Source organism: Durio zibethinus, chromosome 15 (genome assembly GCF_047325235.1).
Source record: "Durio zibethinus cultivar Kanyao isolate XHJ-2024 chromosome 15, ASM4732523v1, whole genome shotgun sequence".
NCBI lineage: Eukaryota > Viridiplantae > Streptophyta > Magnoliopsida > Malvales > Malvaceae > Durio > Durio zibethinus.
In genome coordinates, this window is record NC_143176.1 from 20,999,034 (window position 1) to 21,021,581 (window position 22,548).

A 22,548-nucleotide genomic window follows, 5' to 3' on the forward strand; every position below is an offset into this window, starting at 1 on the left:
TTCAAATCAAAATTTACTATATGACCATTTTAATTATAAAAAATCCCATAAATCCGTCGGAAATGGAAAATAAGTATATGCACAAAGGGATTCATAGTCTATTTCTTTTTTTTTTTTTTTCATAACTTCCATATATATATATGTCATGGAATTATAGGAGGGAGGGTTTGCCGACTTTATGACTTCATGGTTGACAAAAGGGCAAATTATATGTATGAAAGTAAAGCATTAATGATAGAAATGGTATCACTTTACAAGCAGAATAAAAGATAAAAAGATTCAACCTGAATCAACCATCACTAAGAAATTACGTCAACAAGTGTGAATCTGACATCAAATTTTAGCCTTTATTCATATGAAAGGGAAAATAGAATATGATATCAGAACAAATAGTTCAAAAGCAATCTACAGAAACGATCACAGTGTCCAAGATATTACTTTTTTGTTTAAATAAATTTGATTTATCATTCATTCATAAACATGAGTGGCATCAGAGCAATCCTCAACCTAATACACTCCATCATTAATTTGTAACCCATGCTTTGCTAATTTATGAGCTGCTTCATTCCCTGAGTGTCTGATATGATGTATCATGTGCATGACTTGAATTATGCAAGTTTAACTCTGGCTTCTTCTATGATTAGACCAATGAGAGACATATATTGTTTTATTGTCTGCAACTTTTTGATGACTGTTAGGGCATCTATTTTTAACAAAGATTCATTAAAACTCATTTCTTTGGCAAACGCCAATGCTCGAACAGCTGCAAGGGCTTCAACAGTAAAAGAATTTGTTTTCCATGGCAAGTTATCACGGTGAGCTCCCATTATTCTACCTTATTATCACTCAAGATATTACTTTTTGGTTGCTTGAAAACTGTTCTAAACTTTATAAACTTAACTTGAAAGTCCATTGGTTCAGAGTTGTGGATAATGATGGCGCATTAAGGATGTTAGAACAAGGTTTTCATAGAACCATTCCTTCAGCAGAAAGCAAAGCCCTTTCTTAATAATTCCGCTATAACCTTTTTATGCTGCATGAATCATGATGGAAGCCGTTTGGACCGGGAAAGAACCGGTAAGGCTTGTTCATTTGGCCCAGCTAGTCTTTCTGGGTCTTGCTTTATAAACATATTGAACCCAGCTTAATACCATTTTGGGCTTTAAAATAGGGTTAATATTATAAATGATTTTTAAATTATAGTAAAATATTTAATATGATATTTAAAATTTAAAAATTTTTAATATAATATTTTAATTATAAATATATTAATTAATATGATATTCAACTCTAACGTGATTAATTTTAAATGATAATATTTAATGAACAAATAACTTTTTAAATATTATATTAATTAATATATTTATTATTTATATATATTATATTTTTTAAATTTCATTGCCAAAATTAGTAAAATGATACAAATCTTCTAAAATATAATAAAAATTTAAAAATATATATGATAATAATTTAATTTCATTTATGAAATTAAAATGTCATATTGCAGATGCATAAAAAATAAATCAATTAAAATTGCTTGTAAAAAAAATTTAGTGCAATCCGTTTGGCCCATTTTTTTTTGTTTTTTTTAAGCCATAGTCCAAAATTGTGTTTGCATTATTCCACATGTCCCATGATTGAAAATTTGAAATTAAACACAAATAAATCTTTTCAAAAAGAAATTCTTGATGAGGTAATTAATAAATTTTTTTTTTTCATAAATAATTTTCTTCTTTTTGTCAAGCAAGAAAACAACAGATCGCACGAAACAAGCTTTCAAGAAAACGACACCATTCTATGTGCAAAACAACACAAAGAGAAACGCCCAAGGCCAAGGCCGTAAACCCGGTGACAAGTTTATTCTCATCGGTTACTTACGTAGTTACGTGCCAAAACCAACCTCAACAACCAATTCCATTTCGCCACGTATGCAAAAACTGGCAGCCAATATGCCACGTCACTAAAGCACCATGGAATCCATTTCTTTATTTTTTTTTTGTCTCCCTTTCTCTCTCATATACTGACTATTCATTTTTCTCTCTCGAATTTTCTCTGAAAATTTGGCAAAGCCTTGTGAGATGTGAAAGGAAAGGGAAGTTGGGTTCTTTTGTTTGACTCCAAAAATGGCTTCTTTGCACTGCAATAATCGGGTAAGAGATTCTTGCTTTAGTAACGCACACTATGGAAGATCATGTTCCAAAGCTCAAGCTTGTCTCCAAAAGATTCTTCATATAATTTCAACTATCCGACCACCATGTGAAAATAACCCAAACCCTTTTAAGAAGAGAGGGTTTGAGATTGACTTAAACTTAAGGTTAGGTTCTTTTATCGATGATGATGAGAGTGAAGAAAAATCTGAGTCTTTAGCCGAGAATAGCTTCGTCGGCAAAAACCCAGAAGAAGAAGAAGAAACTGAAGAAATTCAAGAGAAGACAGCTACAGCTACAGCTACAGCCACGGATGTTTCTTCCGATGTCACGGAAATACAAAAATGCGACCAGTTTAAAAGCAGTACTGAGGGTGAGGTTAAAACGGCAGCAGCGTATAATGATTCGTTGGATTTGCTTATAGAAGCGGCGGAGATGATTTCAGACAGGGATTATTGTCTGAATGAAAAGGATAAGGAAGTTGAAGAGGTTGAAAAAAGTGGGGGGTCAATGGAAGGGAATAAAGACAGCTTGGTTAACGATGCAGAAGAAGGGTTCGAGGGATTTGAGGATATATCGCCGGTGGTTCGATCAAAGAGAGGGAGGAGTCAGGTCTTGCCACATAGATTTAGAGACTCCGTTTTGGAACCATGGAAGAAGCGACCACAGAGATCAACAACAGCAACAACAGTAGCAGCCGTGGTTTCAAAGAAGAAACGAAGGTCGGGGTAAAAAAGAACAGCTGTAAAAAAACAAAAAGGAAAAGTGAGTTTTTTTTTACTGTTATCGTGTTGGTCTGGAAAGTGGGCAAAGCGAAATGCATTTGGTAAACCAGAGAATCTTTATCTGAGTCAAACTATCAAGGGTAACTGCAGATTTCAGATTTTTTTTTTTAATCTTTTTAATGTAGTAGTAATGAATTATAGTATTATCCGGTTGTACTGTTTGATAAAATTATAAAATCTTTAGCCTTTTCCCTTTTTTTTTTCTGTAACAATTTTAATTTAAAAAAAAAAGGCCTATGAGTCATAGAGTCTAAGAGATGATGATTGGCTTAGAAATTATGGTGGTGAAAACTTCCAACTTTGGTTGATTGTCTTCCTTTGTCGTGTGTAGCTCCAGGTTTGCAAAACAGTGTCACATGTTCAAAGTTAGGGCCCCAGTTTCAGAACCCAAACTTTTACCCACGTTCTTTTTACGGCGTCCTTTTTTTCCTTGGGTATTTCATTTTACCTCAGTTTCCAATGATAGTTATTATTATTATTTTTTAAATGTTAAGGTAGTTAGATCAAACAACTTTTTCTGGTTCAAACTCGTAATAAAACATGAAAAGATTTAAAACTACTACTACTATTTTACACTTGATTGGATGCTAAAGCTTCAAAAAATTTCATTTCATGTCAAAAATTTGTTGGTCCAACGTAGCATTTCAAGAGAAAATATCTAATGACAAATATATTATTCAATTTCTTAGATAAAAAAAAATATATTATACTGAACAATTTAAAAAACAGTAATTACATATCGAATATTTGAATGACTACAATAAAAGTTCACCAAATGAACGTAAATCCTAAACCACTTACATCAAAAAATTGATCCTACCAATTGAACTCGCCTCATACCAAGGTTATGAAAAGATACTCTTACAGTAGTAAGTAGTCTTGTGAAGTAAATGTCTGAACAGAAGACATAGTAGCTGGTTATAACTCAAACCGTAAATCACCAGCGCACAGCAGAAAGCAGCTATTCCTCAACCAAATGTTAATTTCCCTTCATATTCTTTCTGCTTAATTTTGAAACTCTCTGCTTCCAAGAGTTTTTACACTCCTTGAAATAGAGAAAGAATTGCCTCCAATAGGTGAAAGCTATTGACATAAGCAAAAACCAGCCCGGCATTACAATTTACGCGATGCAGAGTCCAGATACCCCAAGTAAAATGACGTCGCAGTAAACTCATCATCATCGTCATTTATTTATCTTACCCCTCCAGTTAAGCCCTCTCATTTGACTTTTCAACAACAATTTTGTAGGAGAGAAAAAAACAATATTAAAAAAAGAAAGGAACAAGAGAGAATAAAGGAGTAAAATTAAGAGAAGAGATTGGTATCTCGGGATATTGTCTTTCTCGAAGTTTTCTGCCTCGTGGTTTTGCAGAAACTAGTGAATTAGATGGGGAGTCAAAAAGGAAAGGCGTGAAGCTCCGTTCCCTTTTTCTTTGGCTCTTTCTTTCCTGTTATATCAATGGATTCGCATAAATTCCTTGGGGGTAAAGGAGGGCGATATTCGAAAGCTCAAATGTGCTTGCAAAAGATCCTTAGCATCATTTGCTCTATTCCTCCACAGCATCAACAAAACCCAGAACCCAAACCATCTTTCCATCATCATCATCTTTTTCTTCTTCAAGTACTTGATTCTTCATCCTGCTCAAACTCTGGGGAAAAGGCTCAGCCTTTTGGTCATCTGGGTTTCCATATTGACTTGAACCTGGAGTTGACTTCTTCTTCGCCAGAAACTGAAACCAGTTCTGTTGGTATAGATTCTAAGGAAGCCAACTCAAATCAAGAGAAATGTGCAAAAGAAGAGAATTTCTTTGAGGAGAGAAGAAACCCAGCATCAGAAACCGGCGTTGAAGATGAAAAGATAAAGAAACCGCCGTTTTACAGCATCGAGTTTGGACAGGAGGAAGTTTCTTTACCTTTGCTTACTGAAGCAGGAGAAGTGAGTTCGGAAAACGGCTAGCTGCAGTGTGGTGAACTCGTCACTGAGTTGGGAACACAGGAGGTAAACGGTAATGAATCGGTGCAGGAAGAGAGAGAGTGTTGGGCGGTGAATTTGTACGGACGTTTCGATGAGGTTTCACAGTTGGTTAGAACGAAACGCGGGAGGAGACGGATTTTGCCGTGCAGATACAAGGGATTCGGTGCTTCAGCCGTTGGCACGGAGTGTGTCAGTTTCCAGCATAAGGCCACACGATTGCCAGCTTCAAGACCAAAGCACGTGACAAGTGCAGCTTCTAGGAAACGGCACCGTTTAAAGCTGATGAAATCCATGTTATAATAACGGATTGTTGGGTTTCCTTAAATATTTAGATATTCCGTTTACCTTTTTTAGCTTTCAATTTGAAGGGATTCGAAGTTAAAAACTTATTCATTGAAATATACATATAATTACTAATTAAAATTATATATCTATTTATATTGTTTTAAGTTTAATTTGCATGTAAAAATAAAGAAATTTGAAGAATCTTAATTTAATTAAAATTGATTGATATATACAATTATTTTTTAAATAAATTAATGTAATTTTATTCGTTTAAAAGTAGTATAAATAATTTAATTTATATAACCATAATTTTTTAAAAATTAAAAATAAGATAAATCAATTAAAAATCGATTCATTAAGATTCCAATTAAGCCACGTAGAAATAGTAACGATAAAATTTTCCAAGAAAAGTTCTGGAAATATCCTTCCTATAAAAGTACGTAGAAGATTGTGTAGCTCAAACGCTCAACAGGTTAACTTTTAAAAAATAAAAATCAAAATATATTCTTTAAATTTTTTATTTTTTATATTTATGTAAATTTTTTATAAATATATTAATATATATTTTAAATGAAAATATATTAGTTTTAATGAATTTAAAATAATAATTTGTATTATTTAATAAAAAAATATTTATTAAATATATGTAAATAAATATGTAAAATATGGATAAAGATATATAGCCAGTGCTATATTATCCCTTTCTATCTTTTAATAAAAAATTTTAAATCATACCTATCCCTATTCTTAATTTTATAATATAATATTTATTTCTATCTATATTCAAATAAAAAAATCAAATTCTTTGTTAAATATAGTTAAAATTAACGTCCTTAATTCTAAATTAAACTTAAAAACTCTTATGGTACAATAAAGAAGTTCAGTAAAAAAAGCTTTGGGTTTGATAAAAGTTAAAAAAAAAATCAAGGGTCATGATAGGGTCACAAAATTTTCAGAGGCCCAAAAAAATTGGGTTAAAATCCAAAAATGGAGCCTACGAACCCTAAAAATTAGAATAAACATTGCCTCGCGGAACTTGCTTATAAATTCATTTCAATGCCCAGCCATTTTCTCTCTCTCCCGCTCCTCCTACTATAGCACTAATTCTCCCCATCACAAAAACCCTAGCCTCCTCTTTTTCTTCCATCCTCATCATCCATGGAGTTCTGGGGTAAACCCTCTTTCTTTTACTTTTGATGCTTTCAGCTTTCAGCTTTTGCTTCCATTTCATTTTGCTGCTTTCTTTAAATTTTTTCTTTTATTTTTAAAAGTCGCTTCTGTTTTTGGAACCTTTGATCTTTCCTTTTTCTTTTTCTACTATTGAAATAACATCAGTATACTTGAAGAAAAGTTGGCCCTGGGTATAAACTACACTGATTGATCATTAGTTTACTTTATTAGTATGTTTTTGCACGTTGTAGGCTTTGGGTTCTTTTCATTTTTTGTGGTCGTTGAATGAAGCTAGTTGAAAATGGTTCATTTGTGTTTTTAAATAGCATGAATGAAATATGTTTTTTTCAATAATCATTAGAAATGATGCTTAAGGGCACTGTTTTGACCATATACTTCTGATTTATGTTTAAAGAGATGCTTGGATTGTTGTCTCGAAGTTTGTCTAATTAAATGTAATTATCTTTTATGTTACCATTAGGTATTGAAGTTAAGGCTGGACAGCCTATTAAAACAGACCCTGGTGCCAGTTATGTCATCCATCTTTCTCAGGTTAGAAGTGATTTGCTTGTTTTTGTTGATATTGTTGTCTATTTTTTATTCTGTCTAACGTAAACTGCAATGCTGCTTGTGTTTTAGGCATCGCTTGGCGAGTCAAAGAACAAAACAGAATCTGTTCCCCTCTATGTGAATGCTGATGGGAAGAAACTCGTTCTTGGAACTCTTTCCCACCAGAATTGCCCTCAATTATCTTTTGATTTAGTATTTGACAAAGACTTTGAGCTCTCTCACAACTGGAAAAATGGGAGCGTCTATTTCCTTGGTTACAAAACTTTTGTGCCGGAGGAAGGATATCCTTTTGTTAGTATGAATTAATTTTGTTTTTTTTTTATAGCCGAACTTTTGTCTTTCGTGAATGTGAAGTATGCTTATGCAATCTTGTGCATCCTTGACTCTTATGCTGTTTCTTCTCACCACCGATGACGAATTGGGTGAGTCCTATAATACATTTTGCCTACTTGTAGTTTTCTTGTCTTGATAATGTATTTCTTACGCATATTATTCTTATATACAGATATGTCTAGTGAGGAAGAAGGCAGCGGGGATGAGGAGCCTCCTGTGGCAGCTGCAGAAAATGGTAAGTTCTTCTTGTCCTAGAATTTATATTAGTTGAAGATTTAATTAATTCTGACTCCAAGCTGGCAAACATTTTCTTCCACTGTAGGAAAAGCTAAGGCAGATGCAAAAACAGCTAAGGCTAATGCCGGGAAACCTGATGCTGTAAAACAAGCTGTCAAGATAGAAGAACCAAGTAATAACAAGAAAAGTGAGGATGGTGACGATAATAGCCATTCTGAGGATGAAAGTGGTTCTGATGAGGAAGATGATTCTGAGGATGAAGATGAGTCTGATGAGGTTTCTTTTAACCTTTCTTTTTGTCTAAAAATAGTGAAAATATAAAATGTTTTCTATTCCTTGTAGAAACGTTTGAAATGAAATGCACTAGTAGTGACTTCATGTTGATCATTTTTTAGGATTTCAGTCAGTTCATTTTCATTACTTCATTTTCCCATCTACTTGAACTAATGATTGATACATTTGGATTAGAGAAATTTGAATTTTCTGTTTTCTGGACAGATGTCCATGTATGAAAGTTCAGACGATGAGGATGAGGAGACACCCAAGAAGGTATGTTTGGTAGATTGTAAGTGGTTTTTGAATTGTGGAATCTGACCTGATTCCACAAATGTAATTTTGTGTCTTTTGCTTTCAAGGTTGAGTCAAGCAAGAAGAGACCTGCAGAAGCTGCAACCCCTGTTTCTGCGAAAAAGGCAAAATCTGCAGGTACACCTCAGAAGACAGGTCCTTCGTCTGCAATGTCATATATCTCTGCCTCTTTATCTGTTCTCTGCATTGTATTCAGGATTTGTTCATTCATTTTTTTATGATCTTCTGATTATTGTTTCTTGCAATTGCAGATGGTAAGAAGGGTGGTCACACGGCAACACCGCACCCATCAAAGCAGGCTGGGAAAACATCAGCGAAGAGTCCAAAGTCCGGTGGTCAATTCTCTTGCGGGTCTTGTAACAAGTACTACATATCAACAACTTTTAAAACCACTTCCAATTTTGATTGAGTTGGTTGTTGCTTTACTGACACCCTCCATATTACTATGAACAGGTCCTTTGGCACTGAGGGTGGTCTAGAATCTCACAAGAAGGCCAAGCATGGTGGCAAATGAGGTGGTGTTACATGCTCTTAAGTGCATGTTTAAATTTTGGGATAAGAGATGGCTTTGGTAGTAAATGAGGGGTTTATGGTTAAAAAAGACTTTGCGGGATCCTTAACTTTTGATTCCAAACTATCATTTTGGGTATTATTTCTAAGTTGTAATGTTGTCTGTGTTCTAATTGTCAGTTTTTATTTACATGGTCTTAATGAAAGGTTTATGTTTGCTGACTTGCTAAGGTCAGGGAACAATCAAAGGCAAATGGTAAATTTGATAACCATGAATAAGTATCTTCTTTAATCAAACGCCAAGAGATGCTTAACAATCTTAACACCCAACATGATTTGACGGTACAACAAAACAAAAATTGTCAAGTCCAGCAATCCAGAGCCTCACTGATACCACTTCTAGCTTGTCCGTTAGGCACGGTGCGATAACCAATAACTTGCAGTAGAGCTGAGTTGAGGCTAGAGGTGCATCTGTCACAGCAAGTGGTTAAAAGAGAATAACTAGGGGTGCATTGAAACTATATCAGATAGAAAATAAAAGGTCGATGTTGGTATTTTACATTCTAATAAGTCAATTTTGTTAGGAGAAAATAATGATCACGTATCAAATGATAACAAAATTAATTTTTAATTTATTTTATTTTACATCAAGTGTCTTAACGGAGATAAATAGGGTGGGTTAATTTGGTCACTTAATAAAATATGGTGGTAAAATTTTAATATCATCAAGCTTTGTAAAAAAGAGTAGGTAGTATGATAATCATAACAAGAACATCATAAGATTGAATAAGAAATAATGAAACGGCAAGTGCTTAAAAAGAATAAACAAAATACATTAATCTTATATCAAATAAGAAAAGGAAGGTCGGATACATATAAATATTAGTACTGCATACCTTAATAAATCAATTTTACATAAATTTATTTTACAGAAAGAGAGTAATAGTCACGGGACCCTTTCTTGTTTCTTCTGCAAGTCTAAATCGGAGAAATCCTTTGACCTGTTTCTCTGGCACTGCACCCATAACCTGTAACGTACACGAACTCCATGATAAGCTGCAATTCAAAATACTGACCCGGTCCCCAGAATCAGGAATTCCTGAACCTGCAAAACTCAATCATGTTGATAAGATGATGGATTTTCCTAGCTGTAAATTTATGACTTTGAATAGAGAGATATCATAGGACACAAAACCCAATTTAGAACCATGAATCTCGTACAATAGCCTCGATGTGTGGTTAAAACACACATGCACGAACAAGCTTTCATGCATGCATTCGGGACTGGAGTTTGTGTGACGAGTTTTGGTCGTTGGATCATGAATGATTGGTTGATGTTTCGAAAAGGGGTAGCAACAGTTATAGGCATATTTTTTCTCAAGACATCTCACAATCAGCTGGTTTGCCCGAGTGGTTAAGGGGGCAGACTTAAGATCTGCTGCACTCAAGTGCGCGTGAGTTCGAACCTCACAGCCAGCATATTTTTGTTTTGTTTTGTTTGTTTAAAGCGATAATTTAATAATTTAAAAAATCAGGCAGCTTCAATTGGTGTGCATCAGAGACTCAAGAGTTGTACTTTCTTTGTGATCAAGTGGGGAACCTTCTTGAGAATTTGAGTATTATGGAGGTTACTATTGTTGACTAGATGGATAGTGAACTGGTAATTTGTTCAGTTTTAGAGTGATTTTCATGGCTTTTGCAAATTTGTTAGTTTGCAAGCCTGAGTTTCTGTTTTCTACATGCTGCTTGGCTTTTATTGGATGGTGCTCAGTTCCTTGAGAAGCCAAGCTCAAGCCTCCATCCTAACAGCCTTAAACAGAAGCCTATTACCTTTTGTTTTACGTATCCAGTTGTTGCAAAATAAGTGAAAAGGAGAAAAGGAATGCCAAAAAATAAAAATAAAAAATAAAAACAGTAAAATTTAATAACTACGAATTAACTTAGTATCTTCTTTTATTAAAGACAAATAGACTCTTTGAAGTGAATCAACATAATACATGATTCCGACAGTCCAACAGAACAAAAACCTGTCAAGCTAAGAACTAAATATAACAAATAGAAAGTTCAGCAAGTAAACCCTCGCTACTTCCACTCGTATTTTGTCATAAAATCAGATAACCATCACTTATAACTTGCAGTAGAGCTGAGCAGAGGCAGCTGGTGCTTTCTTGCATCTTCTGTAAGTTAAATAGGAAGGATCCTTTAAAACTAGTTTATACGAACCTGACCAACCTGGACACAAATTCTATGATAAGCAGCAATTAAAATAATGGGTTGGTCCCAAGAAGCAGGAATACCTGAACCTTCAAAACTCGATAACGTTGATGAGATAACAGATTTTCCTATAAGGAAATTTAAGAGTTTGAAATAGAGATAGATTATAAGAAACAAAACCCGATTTAGAACCATGAACTTTAATCGTTCAAGAGCCTGGTTGTGCGGTAGTCACATGGTACCTGACTGTAAATTTATGCACACACACATACGCAAAGAGCCATTTTAATGCCTGCATTTTCCTAGTGCTAAAGGTTATAGCTTTCCAGCGATTTGACTTAGGTACAGATTCATATCCTCCCTTGCCCTACAAGAATCTGGAATGAATAAAAACAAAATGTTATGTCTAATGGTCATATTGGAATTGAAAGAACACAGGAGATCAAGGCCATAACAAAGAGCTTTAGGAGAGTAGAGTAAACCAAGGTATTTTGATTTGCTTAAAATCTCATTTCGTTAGCAACCAGAAAAATCCAAGTTCAGATATGTTGACTGTTACCAAAAGGATGAAACTAATTGAAAGGCTGAATGAAAAAGGGCATGATTTCGAAACTGCTGAAACAGTGATTCAGTCAAGCACCATAAAGATGGTTGCAAAATGCATGGACCTAAAGGAAAAACGTATAACCAATTTCAAATTCCATATCAAAGAATTGTGAACCTGCACACCACCTGCACAGTGGAAAATGGGCCGTAAGCTATATTTTACTGAATGCTTGGTCTTAGTAGAAATTTTTCTTCTTTTACTGAGGAAGCAAAAGATGATAATAATGCTAGAAAAAGATTTAGAGACAAACCGGACAGAGTGATTTAATCAGCATTAATGGGCTCCCAGAAGCGGAGGCTACTCCTGCTGCTGCTGCTGAGAGTACTAATCATCGTTCTGCACGTATCCATTGTCACCATTCTCATTGTTATTATTGGCAGCATTTTTATCAAAATTTTTTGCATTTTCCCGTTGTTCCCTTTGACGATTCCATTGCTCAATTTTAGCAGGTCTCTCCTCACTGCCTTCGTGGACTGGGCTACAATTCCTCTTTCCCCCGGGGCTTGTACTTCGATGCCTTCTGCTCCGGCTCTCATGATAATTGTCCCTATCATCATGCCGTCTACTGTGGCCACGCCCACCATAAGAGCGCTCCTCATGGCTACTACGATGCTTGTGAGGGCTTCTGCTTCGGCTATAACTTTGCCTCCTTCTATAACTCCCAAATAACTGGTGCCTCAACTCTCTAATGAAGATCAACAAAATGAACAAATTTAGACCTATGAAAACAACGCCCATAAACAGGTAATGCTGATTTGAAGAAACATCCCACCTGCCAATTCTTTTAAGGTGCATAAAATTGCAATATCCACCACAATTGCAAGTGCTCTCATCATATTGCCTACAAGTGGCTTCACGGAAGTCTGTCAGAGGTGAGAAGTCAACAATGATAGGATGGCCTGCAAAATAGAGTAAGTAATTACGTGATACAAGCATCTTTTGGAATACACTTCCAAAATAAGCAATAAATAGAATTAATACAAAAGAACCACTTAACAACACAAGCATCTATTACAAATTACGAAAAAATACAAACTAATAATAAAGTCTAAGGTAACAACACAATCATCTATGTAAATAACAAAATTACCAATAGATAGAAACTAATACAAAAGAATGTAACTTCGCGGAGACCCATCAATCTTGGATACAAGACAAAGTTAAGCTGGTTTGAGTTTTGTATAATTGTGTCAACTTGTTTTTGACATTAAAATTTTCGTGGTCTTTACAGTTTGACCCGTCTAATTTGTATATTAACTATTGGTATACATTTAATTAATTGTACTAATAGGCTAACCTACAATAAGCAACATATTTGACTTGTTTAAACCTATTTATTAAATTATTATTATTTAAAATACATAAAAATAACTTAATACACGTGTTGAAAATGGGTTAACTATGTCATACGTAATTGTATTTAAACACATTAACAGTGTCATGTCATCTGACTTTAAACGAGTTCATATCCAGGACTTTGACTGTTTGACATGATGAATTAATTGTGTCGTGTTCATGACCCATTTATATGCTATTCAATTATCAATGCATGACAAAATTACAACCCATTAGCATGAATTGCCAGCCTTAACTTAGTCAACAAGTATTTGTGGAAATTCAGACCCATAACTGAACAACATATGTATATGTATATGTATATGTATATGTATATATAAACTAATGTAAGAAGACAGACGAAGTCAAACCAGCATAAAGTCTTCCACTAAGATTCTTGAGCGCATTTGCGGCACATTCTTCCTCTCTAAACTGAACATAGACATTGCTCACCTGTTCACAAAATTGAAGTGCAATTAACATATCAAATCATCAAACAAAAGATAATGCCAAATACGCATTGCCTGAGAAAATATTTACCATATGGTCAGCCAGGTTGTCACATTATGTTCAGAATCTCAATTTCACCATACTTGCTCAGTTCCTCAAACAAATCCTCATAAAAACCCTGCAAATTTAACATTAACATCTAAGACTCTCTGTTCGATTTGTTACGTTAACGGTTTGCTTGTCGCTATTGGAAGCAAATTAAAATTTTCTATTATAATAACCAAACAGAGCCAACTAAAAATAAATCATTAAAATTGATTAAATCGTAAAACCCTAATACATCACTTCATCGTAAAAGAAAAAAAAACATAACGTTTAGATTTGAAATGTTTTGGAGATTTACCTCGAAATGCTCTTGGATCTTGCGGGGGTTAATGGGGTTACCCTGGGCGTCGACGCTGGGGGTGATCATGTCGGGCCGTTGGTAAATGTTGGAAAGAAGGAGAGTAGGGCTGATGCTGGGCTTGGTGTGGAGACGGGAGCACGGGTCTCCGTGACGACACGCGCCTGTCTTGAAATAAAACGGGCAGTCAACCCGATCCTGTTCCGTCCCAAATATCGAGTGAGATAGGAGTGTTTTCTGTATTGGAGTTTCTGCGATGGGATCGCAGCCGTTGGATCTAGATGTTCGGTTACAAAAAACGGTTTACAGCATACAATTTTTATCCCGACAAATTAGAAAAATATACTTTTCCTAACATAAATTTGATTGGTTGAACCTGTAACGTAACACATAAAAATATGTTAGTTACACTCAAAATTAAATTAAGATAAGATAAAATAATATTATAAATAAAATAAAATAAAATAATTATATTTTATGTTTGATATATAAAAAATTATGATAAAATAATTTATTTATTAATTAGAATTATTTTTTAAATTTTATATAATTTAAATTATTAAGATAATTTTTAAAAATAATATATGACATGTAAATTTAATATAATAAATTACAAATAATTTTTCTTGAAAGAATTAACTGATCTTATATAAAAAGGATGATAAATTTTTTTTATAATCTTATTTTTTCTTAAATATGAATTAAATATAATATATAATAATTTTTCTTGAAAGAATTAACTGATCTTATATAAAAAGGATGATAAATTTTTTTTATAATCTTATTTTTTCTTAAATATGAATTAAATATAATATATAATAATTATTATTATCTTATATATTATCTTATACATCAAATATAATAAAAATATATATATTTCAAAAAGAAAAATATAAAGTATATTGGATTTCCATTTGACTGCAATCAAACTTTGACATCATTTGCCCATGGATACGCTTAGGGAGCTTGGACTAGGGGCAAACTTGGACATCAAACCAGAGGCTGCAAAAGCCGAGTTAAAATTTGCAAATGCATTCCAGCATTTCCATTTGCATTGCTTGGCAATGGAATTTAAGGTGGAAGCAACAAATCTCTCAAAAAAATTATAAAAATAAGTGAGAAAAAGTGGAATCACTAGATCATGCAATTATATGTATATCAAAATCTATAGGAGCTAGAAAATCAAGATAAGTTTGGCAAATGTATTTAGGTTCTCGTAAAAAAATTTTTTATATTAATTTAATTTGTTCGATTACTTTAAATATTTCATAATTTGTGATTCAAATCTTAATCCCTTTTCCCGACCTCTTTTATAAACAAAAGTGCTTGACAGTGATATTTGGACAAGATCAAAGTGAGTTAATGGCTTAATGTCTTAATGGGGTTTAACGGATTGGCAGATACATAGCCAAATCATTAGATTTTGATTTTCTACTGAAGAACCGTTCAATTACTAGGCCAAATCTTAAGTTCTGGAAAAAATAGCTAGTGTTACCTATATCTGTGCTAATTTTCTGTCTTTTCTTTAAAGAATGAACTGAGTATGGGTGTGAGTAAGGGGCTAGCAGTTACATAGCCAGGCATTGCCAGATTGCTGATAACCACCAGCAGTAGTTTCCCTTTGATGATCATCCAGAACCTTAGTGATTCAAGTTTTTGAATAGAAATTATCAAATGTGCTTGAAAATGGACAATTGGAATACTCATTTTCAATGAGCATAGTAGATAGTAGATGCTGCGGCATATTACGATGAAAAGGGTGACCCCATGTTTCAGAAATGGGGCCTAAGAGCTTCCCAAATTATGGGTTGCATAAGGAAAAGGATCCCGATGTGTCAATGTTAAAACTGATCCACCAAACGGCCGTTCCAAAAAGCCGAAGCACAAGACAGCAAGTTGAGAAGACTGGTTTTACAAGGCCAATTATTGAAAGAAAAGCACCCAACATCATGTGAGAAAATAAAACACTGTGGTGAAAAAGATAGATGGCAAATTTTCTCAGAAAACTGCAATGCTCGCATGTGTTCGAGTATGCAGACCTTTTGCATGTGTTAGCTCTGGCAAAATGTGGGGGATACCCTGGAAAAGTAAGTTTTCTCGATGTAAGATTTTTGCCCAATGCACAAGCACAGCCGAAGTAAAAAAAAAAAAAAAAATTTAACATTTGCTTTGGTTGGTTGATATTTACTTGTGAAGTCTATCTCCAATGGTACCTTATGTCGCAATCAAAGGTTGAATTTTCCCATTATAATCGAGAAAGATGAATTAATGCAGTCTGACACATTTTGGCTGTTATATTTACAAAGCAACCTTGTCCTTGTTTCATTGATTTTTTGTTATTACTACTGCATATATACCTGTAAATTTTGGTACGAAAAAACTTTGTGCTTTGCAGCAATGATGCCATATTCCCTTTGTTGATAGTTGGCAACAGTTACAGTTCCTTGTATCATGGACATTGATTTATTCACAGAAGTTTTGTATTGTACAAAGAAAAAGAAGAAAAAAAGGTCAATATGCATCAACTGCAGTCTGCAGACTTGCAGCAATTGGTCATGGACACATTTTGGTCCAGGAAAAAGACTTTACCTTTTTCTTTGTTTGTTTGAGAGCTGTAAATCTTCTTAACGGACATGATCAAGCCAAAGAGAATTGCATCTTTTATAAGCATTTGTTCAACATAATGCAGCAATTATTGCCACAGTTAATGTCTTGGAAAGGAATCCAGTAAATTAGAGAAAGGACCAGAAGGAAATTATTTACAGCATAGCAAAATTTCCCTTTTTATAGGGTTCTGATACGAAACCAATGATATAACAGAAACATATAAATACTGGGATTTGATAAATTTTAACTGTGATTACTCACTTTATTCCCTTCAAAAGCTTGAGTAAAACTAACAAATGGGACACCCAAAAATAAGAAACCAAAAGAAGAAACAAGAGAAAAGGAAAAAAAAAAAAATCTTACAATTCAAGCAAACTGTTCAAAGAAAATAACATCATCTCCCTGTTGTCTTTTACTACAGGCTCTTTTTGCATTTCCTTTGTCCTTGACTCTGTATAAATATATTGGCATAACAACAGCGTTTCTTTTTCTGATCCATTAACAGGAATGATTTTGAGGGAGAGATGGCGACAGCTTTTTGGTGCTGAATTTGTTGAATGACCTGTTTCTGTTTGAATGAGCTAAAAATAAGTGATATAGCCACAGTCAAATGGTTGCAGACAGACTCCCACTTAATACTTTTGCTTGTGGTGGGGAGAAAAAACACTGCTCATACACCGACACAAAAGCTTACGGGATTGTGCCAATGTAGCAGTTGCACTAAATGATGGTGCCAACATAGCCAATTCCAGTGATGAAGAAGGTAATTGTTTGGAGGAAAAGGTATACGAAGTAGTTGTTCTTCCCATGGACAAAATCATAGCATCCGCAAAGGAAAAGGAATGCCGCGAATCCCAGCTCCAATGTGTTGAGTCTGCTCAGAGAACAAGAACAAGAAATTACACAAAGAAAAATTCCGAAGCACTAAGTTTCCGGACATATCTATGACTAGAAGCAAACAATAGAATAGAATCACGGGAAGTTAGTTAGGGTAGAAGCCCTTTTTTTTATTTTATATATAAAGGAAGTCGCAGCATGAAAATAGAGTAAAGGGTTGCAGGGAATTGAATCTCAGACTTGCTAAATGTCACCTCTTAAAGGTGGTTACACAAGCCTACTAAACTAAACTGCAGGTTCGGAGCCTTATCTCTTTGCAACTACAATAAAACTGAAATCCATAGAATGTACTCTCTCGGACCACTTGACTGTCTATTTAATAAGATGCCAAGTCAAAGAATCTCAACTACCATAAGGGAGAGAGCAATTCACTAAATATTGGACCATTAGAAGTTATGGGGTTTGGGTGAATTGGAAAAACATTGGTTTTCTTTATAATATGCAGATTTGGTGGAATGTATTTTAAAGAAATAGAAACAAGAAAAGAAGACCTCAGGAAGACTTACCTATCAGTAAATTTGAATCTAAATTTTCTGGGTGCTTTGACATTTGTTTTGTTCTTAGCAGCATCTGCTGCTTTCTTGACAGCATCTCCTAGTTTCTCAGTGACAACCCACTCATTAGCTCTGCCTGCCTCCAGGAGGCCAATGAATGTTGCCTTAGTCCGGTGCAATGACATCACATTCTCGAAAAGAATCCAGTAAAATAACAGGTGGATGGATCTGCAAATCCACAGAAAATCAGTCCTTGCTATTGCAATTAATCTGAAAGAAGATCAACAACACCAGAGAACCAATATAGGGTATTGCATATATATACCTTGGTGTTCCAACTGAGTTTAGAATGGTGATGATTGAAGGAATATAAACGGCTCCCCAAATGGGAACTTTAACTTCAGGAACCAAAATCGTAAGAGGAAGAACAACACAGTAAAAGAAAAAGGTGACCATATGAGCAGTGATCTTTCGGACGAAGAAGAAGCTGTAGATAACATATACTTTCTTCCAGAATTTCACTTTCTGCAATCCGTAATTAAATAAATCAATTTAAAGTGTAAGATGTAAAAAGGAGAAGTGACATTCTTAAAAACTACAACCTTATATAAGATAATTTACAGCAATCCCAACCTTGTTTTGAATGATCTCCCACACCATTTTCCTGAACAGATTAGCAGGACCACAAGACCATCTATGTTGCTGGAAACGGAAGGCCTTAAAAGTACTAGGAAGTTCACTTTTTACCTGAGTAATTATAAGACATGGGGAAGCATAAGTTACCTGCACACTTAAAGGAGACTATGCATTGCAGAATCACACAAAGATATACCTGAAGATCACCAAGGTAAACAAATTTCCATCCCCTAAGACTAGCTCGGACGGCAAGGTCCATGTCCTCCACGGTGGTTCTATCCTTCCACCCACCTGCCTCATTAATGGCTGCAATTCTCCAAATACCAGCAGTTCCTGCATATTTGGTTCATGTATACTTTTAAGTTATAGCCAGTAACTGATAACAACCTTTACATGGGACATCGATCTAATGAACTTTCTTAATGTTTAAGTGACTAATTACCATCATTTATGAATAATTTGATCATGACATTTGACAATGATTAAAACTTGCAGAATTTCCAGTCACTCTTAAACACCAACTACACCTATTTTTGTAATAGCAGAGGCATCATCACTTAGGAAACTAAAAACTTTGAGGGCGTCCTGGGCTCAAAACCAAACCATTGTAAAAAGATTTTGAGAAATAGGGTTTTTACCATTAAAACCAAAGAAAGCATGAGTTGATGATCCAACTTCCTGCTCCACTGTGAAATGGTAATCCAGTGACATCTCTTGCATTCTTGTTAACAAGCATTCGTCTGCATTCACTGCAAAAAAAAACGATCATTATTTTAGAAAGATTATTCAAGATAATCGAGTGTTCAATTTCAAGAAATTCATAATAACATTTATCATGCACATAAAATTAAAATCAAATTGAGTTGAAAACTTAATTTAATTATAGTCACTTTCAAGAGATTATCAGTCTGGATTCAAATTTTAACACTTATAATCACGCCAGTAAAACTATTCTCAAATTTTTTTATATGATTTTAAATTTTGTGAGATAAAGACATTGGTTGATGGCATGTTGGCAGTTAATTCCTTCATTGGAATCCTAGTAACGTAGAGGAAACAAACAAAAATGAAAGCCGTTTAGGCTTTCTTGTCCTCATGTAGTTCAAATTATGATTGCCACGTCACAAGAACAAGAAGGACTTCTAAAATCTAAGGAACTGTTTGTCTTGCTAATTCATGCAACCAAACAAACGTTTTGAGCATTCTTTTTTTTTCAAAAAAGAAATAATCCAAGTGTCGGCGAAGTGGAGTAAGGTCCACCACTTAGGGTACTACCGCTCGCATCTTAACTTTACCTTTAGCGGGGTCCCAATTTTTTACTTAAAAAATTTGAAACGGCACGTGGAAAGTGGAGTGGCTGCTGTGGACCAAATGACAATTTTAACCTCCATGCTCTTTATGTTAACCTGCTCTTGACCACGTGATTCGTAGAATCTGGGTCTGTAATCCAAAGAGCAAAATCCCACTATTTTTTTTTCTATTATTCTAAAATGACGAAACCACCCCGGAAATCACATGCAAGTTACTACTACTACCAAAGAATAAAGCTTATTATTAATCACCTATTAGCTAAAGCTAATCCTTTAAGCTCATTTTACTAAGAAAAAAAAAGTCTACAATTTCCCTAACAAAGCAAGAAAATAAAAAGCCATTCGACAATATTTTTGCAACAAAATAATTATTTCAAATCAGTAAATATCATTTTCATTTAATTTTGGCAGGTGAACATGTTTTTCAAAATTTTTAATTTTGATTATTAAATTATTTATTTATTGATTATTATTTTTGGAAATTCCTAATGTAAATATTTCTATGGAAAGTATAAATGATACTAAAAGAAAATTAAAATTCCCTTTGACAAATAATAAGAGTATTATTGTGTTACAATTTCATTTTATTTATTTTTATTTAATCATAAAATAAAATTATGATACGATGCCAAAGGTCCCAAACAAATAAGATTTTGGTTTTATAAATTAGTACGTTTTTAATGGTGGAAATGTCTAATTTACTCACATAATTAAATTTCGTATGCTCATTAGTATTTAATTTGATTAGATGTTATGATACTACGCTAAATTCTCAAAGATGGGTCCCATTAACAGTGATGTATGATCAAGGTGACTGAGGCAATATGGGTCCCACACCGTGATTGGTGGGTTTTTTATGGACCCACCTTTATCCCCATGCAGTTAGCATCCAATTCCGCCGACGAAAACCAAAACCCGGTCTCAGGGTAAAACAAAAAAAAAAAGTTCACAAAAAAAAAAAACTTTGTTAAGTAAAAAAAAAAAAAAAAAAACCTAAGTGTAAGACCACCGACACTTTTAGAAATTAAAGCAGAAAGGAAATAAAAGGACATTAATGAGAGTAATTATTAATAAAATTATTTTAATATAATTTTTTTTTATTAATTGAGGTTTAATGGAAAAGTGGGAAGTGGGGGTTTAGCATTATTATTGCATACCAAATCTCCAGCGAGCTTGAACGAGAGCAATGTCAGGGTTGTGGACCAAGAAAGGGATGCTTCTTCTAAGGAAGTCAGGCTCTGGCCTGAAATCAGCATCGATGATGACCACAAATTCACAATGTTTGACATAGCTTCTCTTCAATCCTTCTTTCAAGGCTCCAGCTTTGTAACCTGTTCGGTTTTCCCTGATTTGGTACGTTATGTTTATTCCTTTGCTTGCCCACCTCAGGCACTCTTGCTCTACCATTAGCTGCATCAAAATCCCATTTTGCCCATTTTAAAGTCATTGGTGATAACATTGAAATCAAAGCTGAAAGTTGAAGAATTCAATGATGGATACATTGCTATAAAGAAAGAGGTGATCAAAAGGCTGAAGATTAGCTGAAATGAAGGAAATGGGTGAGCAAATGCATTGATGGAAGACAAATATGAAGAGAAATATGCATTTGGGGAGTGTTTAAAGTGATTGATTTTGACTTTTGGAAGATTTACCTTGATAGCAGGGTCAGTTGAATCATCGAGTACTTGGATCACGAGACGATCAGACGGCCATGAAAGCCCACAAGCTGCGCCAATGGAGATCTTGTAAACCTGTTCCAAGGACATAAAAAACAAAAAAATAAAAATAAAGCACCAAACTTTTGAGTTTTAGATGTCTGAAACACAGAAATAAAATGCCGAAAAGAAGCAAGCTCAACGAGAAGGAAACAGAGAAAGAACAGAGGAGAAGACACTGACCTCTTTTTCATTGAACATTGGGATTTGGACTAGAACAACAGGGAAATTTGAGCTACCAAGTTCCACATCATCCTGAATAGCCTCAAATTTGTAACGCTGCTCTGGTTTTTTCCAGAACAGCTTAACAAGAATAATGACAATTCCCATGTAAAGCCGCTCCATGAAGAGCATGAGCGACATAGCTAAGCAAACGTAGACACCAAGAGTCAGTACAGGAACTATTAATGGTGCTTTGATTAGCTCCCATATCAAACCAATTTGGCCTGTAATATCATCTCTTGACACTTGAAATGATTCTGGAATCAGAAGCTTTGGTGAAATTTGCGCCATATCCGCCTCTCTCTCTCCCACTCGGCAGAGTAGAGGAAAACAGAGAAAAAAAAAACAGGGGATGGTTATTTGTCAGCCCTCCCCTTTAACTCTCTCACAAATCTGTTGCCAGCCAATGCAGCTTCTGTTTCTTTCTATGAAAAAACAGATAGGAAGCGAGGCAATGCAAGAGAGAAAGAGAGAGAGAGATGCAGAGAGACTGTGAGACAGAAAGCAGGGCAATATATGGAGAGAGAAAAAGGGTCGTTTTATAGTCAGATTTGGCCTTCTTTTTTTTTTTTTTTTTTTTTGGTGACCATAAAAGCTCAGAACATTAACTGTTGCAACTTGAGGATAGAGTGTGAACTTTGATGAGTTCAGTTTAGTTCAGTTTGCAAAGATTTACAAGGTTTTATTTCCATGGGCAAAGGACATTTTTGTCATTAAAAAAGAGAAAACGATTTGAGTTACTTAAATAGCCTGAACATTTTTTCACTTTTACGATGTTGTGGCATTCTCTGATTGACTGTTGTTGCAAGCTGGCTTCAATGGCAAAAGCCAAAGGTTAAACACTCCCACTTTTTTCAGGAAATTTTAACTAACTGCCTGAACCTAAAAGTTAAAAAGTACATGTTGGGAGGATTGAAGAAGTGTATAGAGGAAAGACTTCTACTTCAGGGCAAGAATCATAATTAGGTTATTAGTAAAAATTGCCCTTGACAAAGCATAACCTGGAAAAGTAGTTTTCCCTTCACAGTTTCTTTTCTAACCAAATGTTTTTTTTTTTT

The 22,548-nt window shown here is 34.4% G+C and overlaps 2 protein-coding genes, 1 long non-coding RNA gene, 1 other non-coding gene and 1 pseudogene across 9 annotated transcripts; 2 read left to right on the plus strand and 3 right to left on the minus strand.

Annotated features, from left to right (window-relative positions):
* Positions 1-6,267: 6,267 nt before the first annotated feature.
* LOC111301300 (histone deacetylase HDT1-like) lies at positions 6,268-8,822 on the plus strand. Of its 5 annotated transcripts, none has more exons than XM_089744765.1 (10): positions 6,268-6,363; positions 6,844-6,914; positions 7,002-7,213; positions 7,338-7,354; positions 7,438-7,500; positions 7,588-7,778; positions 7,971-8,051; positions 8,138-8,225; positions 8,342-8,453; positions 8,544-8,822. In XM_089744765.1, exons 1-10 carry the CDS (start codon positions 6,351-6,353, stop codon positions 8,602-8,604), a joined length of 909 nt encoding a protein of 302 aa, XP_089600891.1. In that variant the 5' UTR covers positions 6,268-6,350; the 3' UTR covers positions 8,605-8,822. The 5 variants fall into 5 exon arrangements, with proteins under 5 accessions (XP_089600891.1, XP_022752609.2, XP_089600893.1 ...); XM_022896874.2 differs by having other exon boundaries at positions 8,138-8,207; XM_089744767.1 differs by having other exon boundaries at positions 8,001-8,051.
* Positions 8,823-9,996: 1,174 nt separating this feature from the next.
* On the plus strand, positions 9,997-10,079 carry TRNAL-UAA (transfer RNA leucine (anticodon UAA)). The gene has a single exon. It is a non-coding gene; the product is annotated as a tRNA-Leu (tRNA).
* A 566-nt stretch (positions 10,080-10,645) lies between these two features.
* On the minus strand, positions 10,646-11,195 carry LOC149514762 (uncharacterized). The gene is made up of 3 exons (XR_016328299.1): positions 11,057-11,195; positions 10,898-10,942; positions 10,646-10,777 (listed from the first exon to the last, which is right to left on the minus strand). It is a non-coding gene; the product is annotated as an uncharacterized LOC149514762 (long non-coding RNA).
* A 523-nt stretch (positions 11,196-11,718) lies between these two features.
* Positions 11,719-13,812, minus strand: LOC111301301 (splicing factor U2af small subunit A-like; annotated as a pseudogene). Its single transcript, XR_016327948.1, has 5 exons — positions 13,610-13,812; positions 13,297-13,384; positions 13,128-13,209; positions 12,194-12,320; positions 11,719-12,106 (listed from the first exon to the last, which is right to left on the minus strand). The product of XR_016327948.1 is annotated as a splicing factor U2af small subunit A-like (transcript).
* A 2,636-nt stretch (positions 13,813-16,448) lies between these two features.
* Positions 16,449-22,001, minus strand: LOC111301302 (glucomannan 4-beta-mannosyltransferase 2-like). Its single transcript, XM_022896878.2, has 9 exons — positions 21,452-22,001; positions 21,206-21,304; positions 20,711-20,963; positions 18,882-18,992; positions 18,440-18,576; positions 18,241-18,354; positions 17,933-18,132; positions 17,620-17,835; positions 16,449-17,090 (listed from the first exon to the last, which is right to left on the minus strand). Exons 1-9 carry the CDS (start codon positions 21,779-21,781, stop codon positions 16,937-16,939), a joined length of 1,614 nt encoding a protein of 537 aa, XP_022752613.2. The 5' UTR covers positions 21,782-22,001; the 3' UTR covers positions 16,449-16,936.
* Positions 22,002-22,548: the final 547 nt, after the last annotated feature.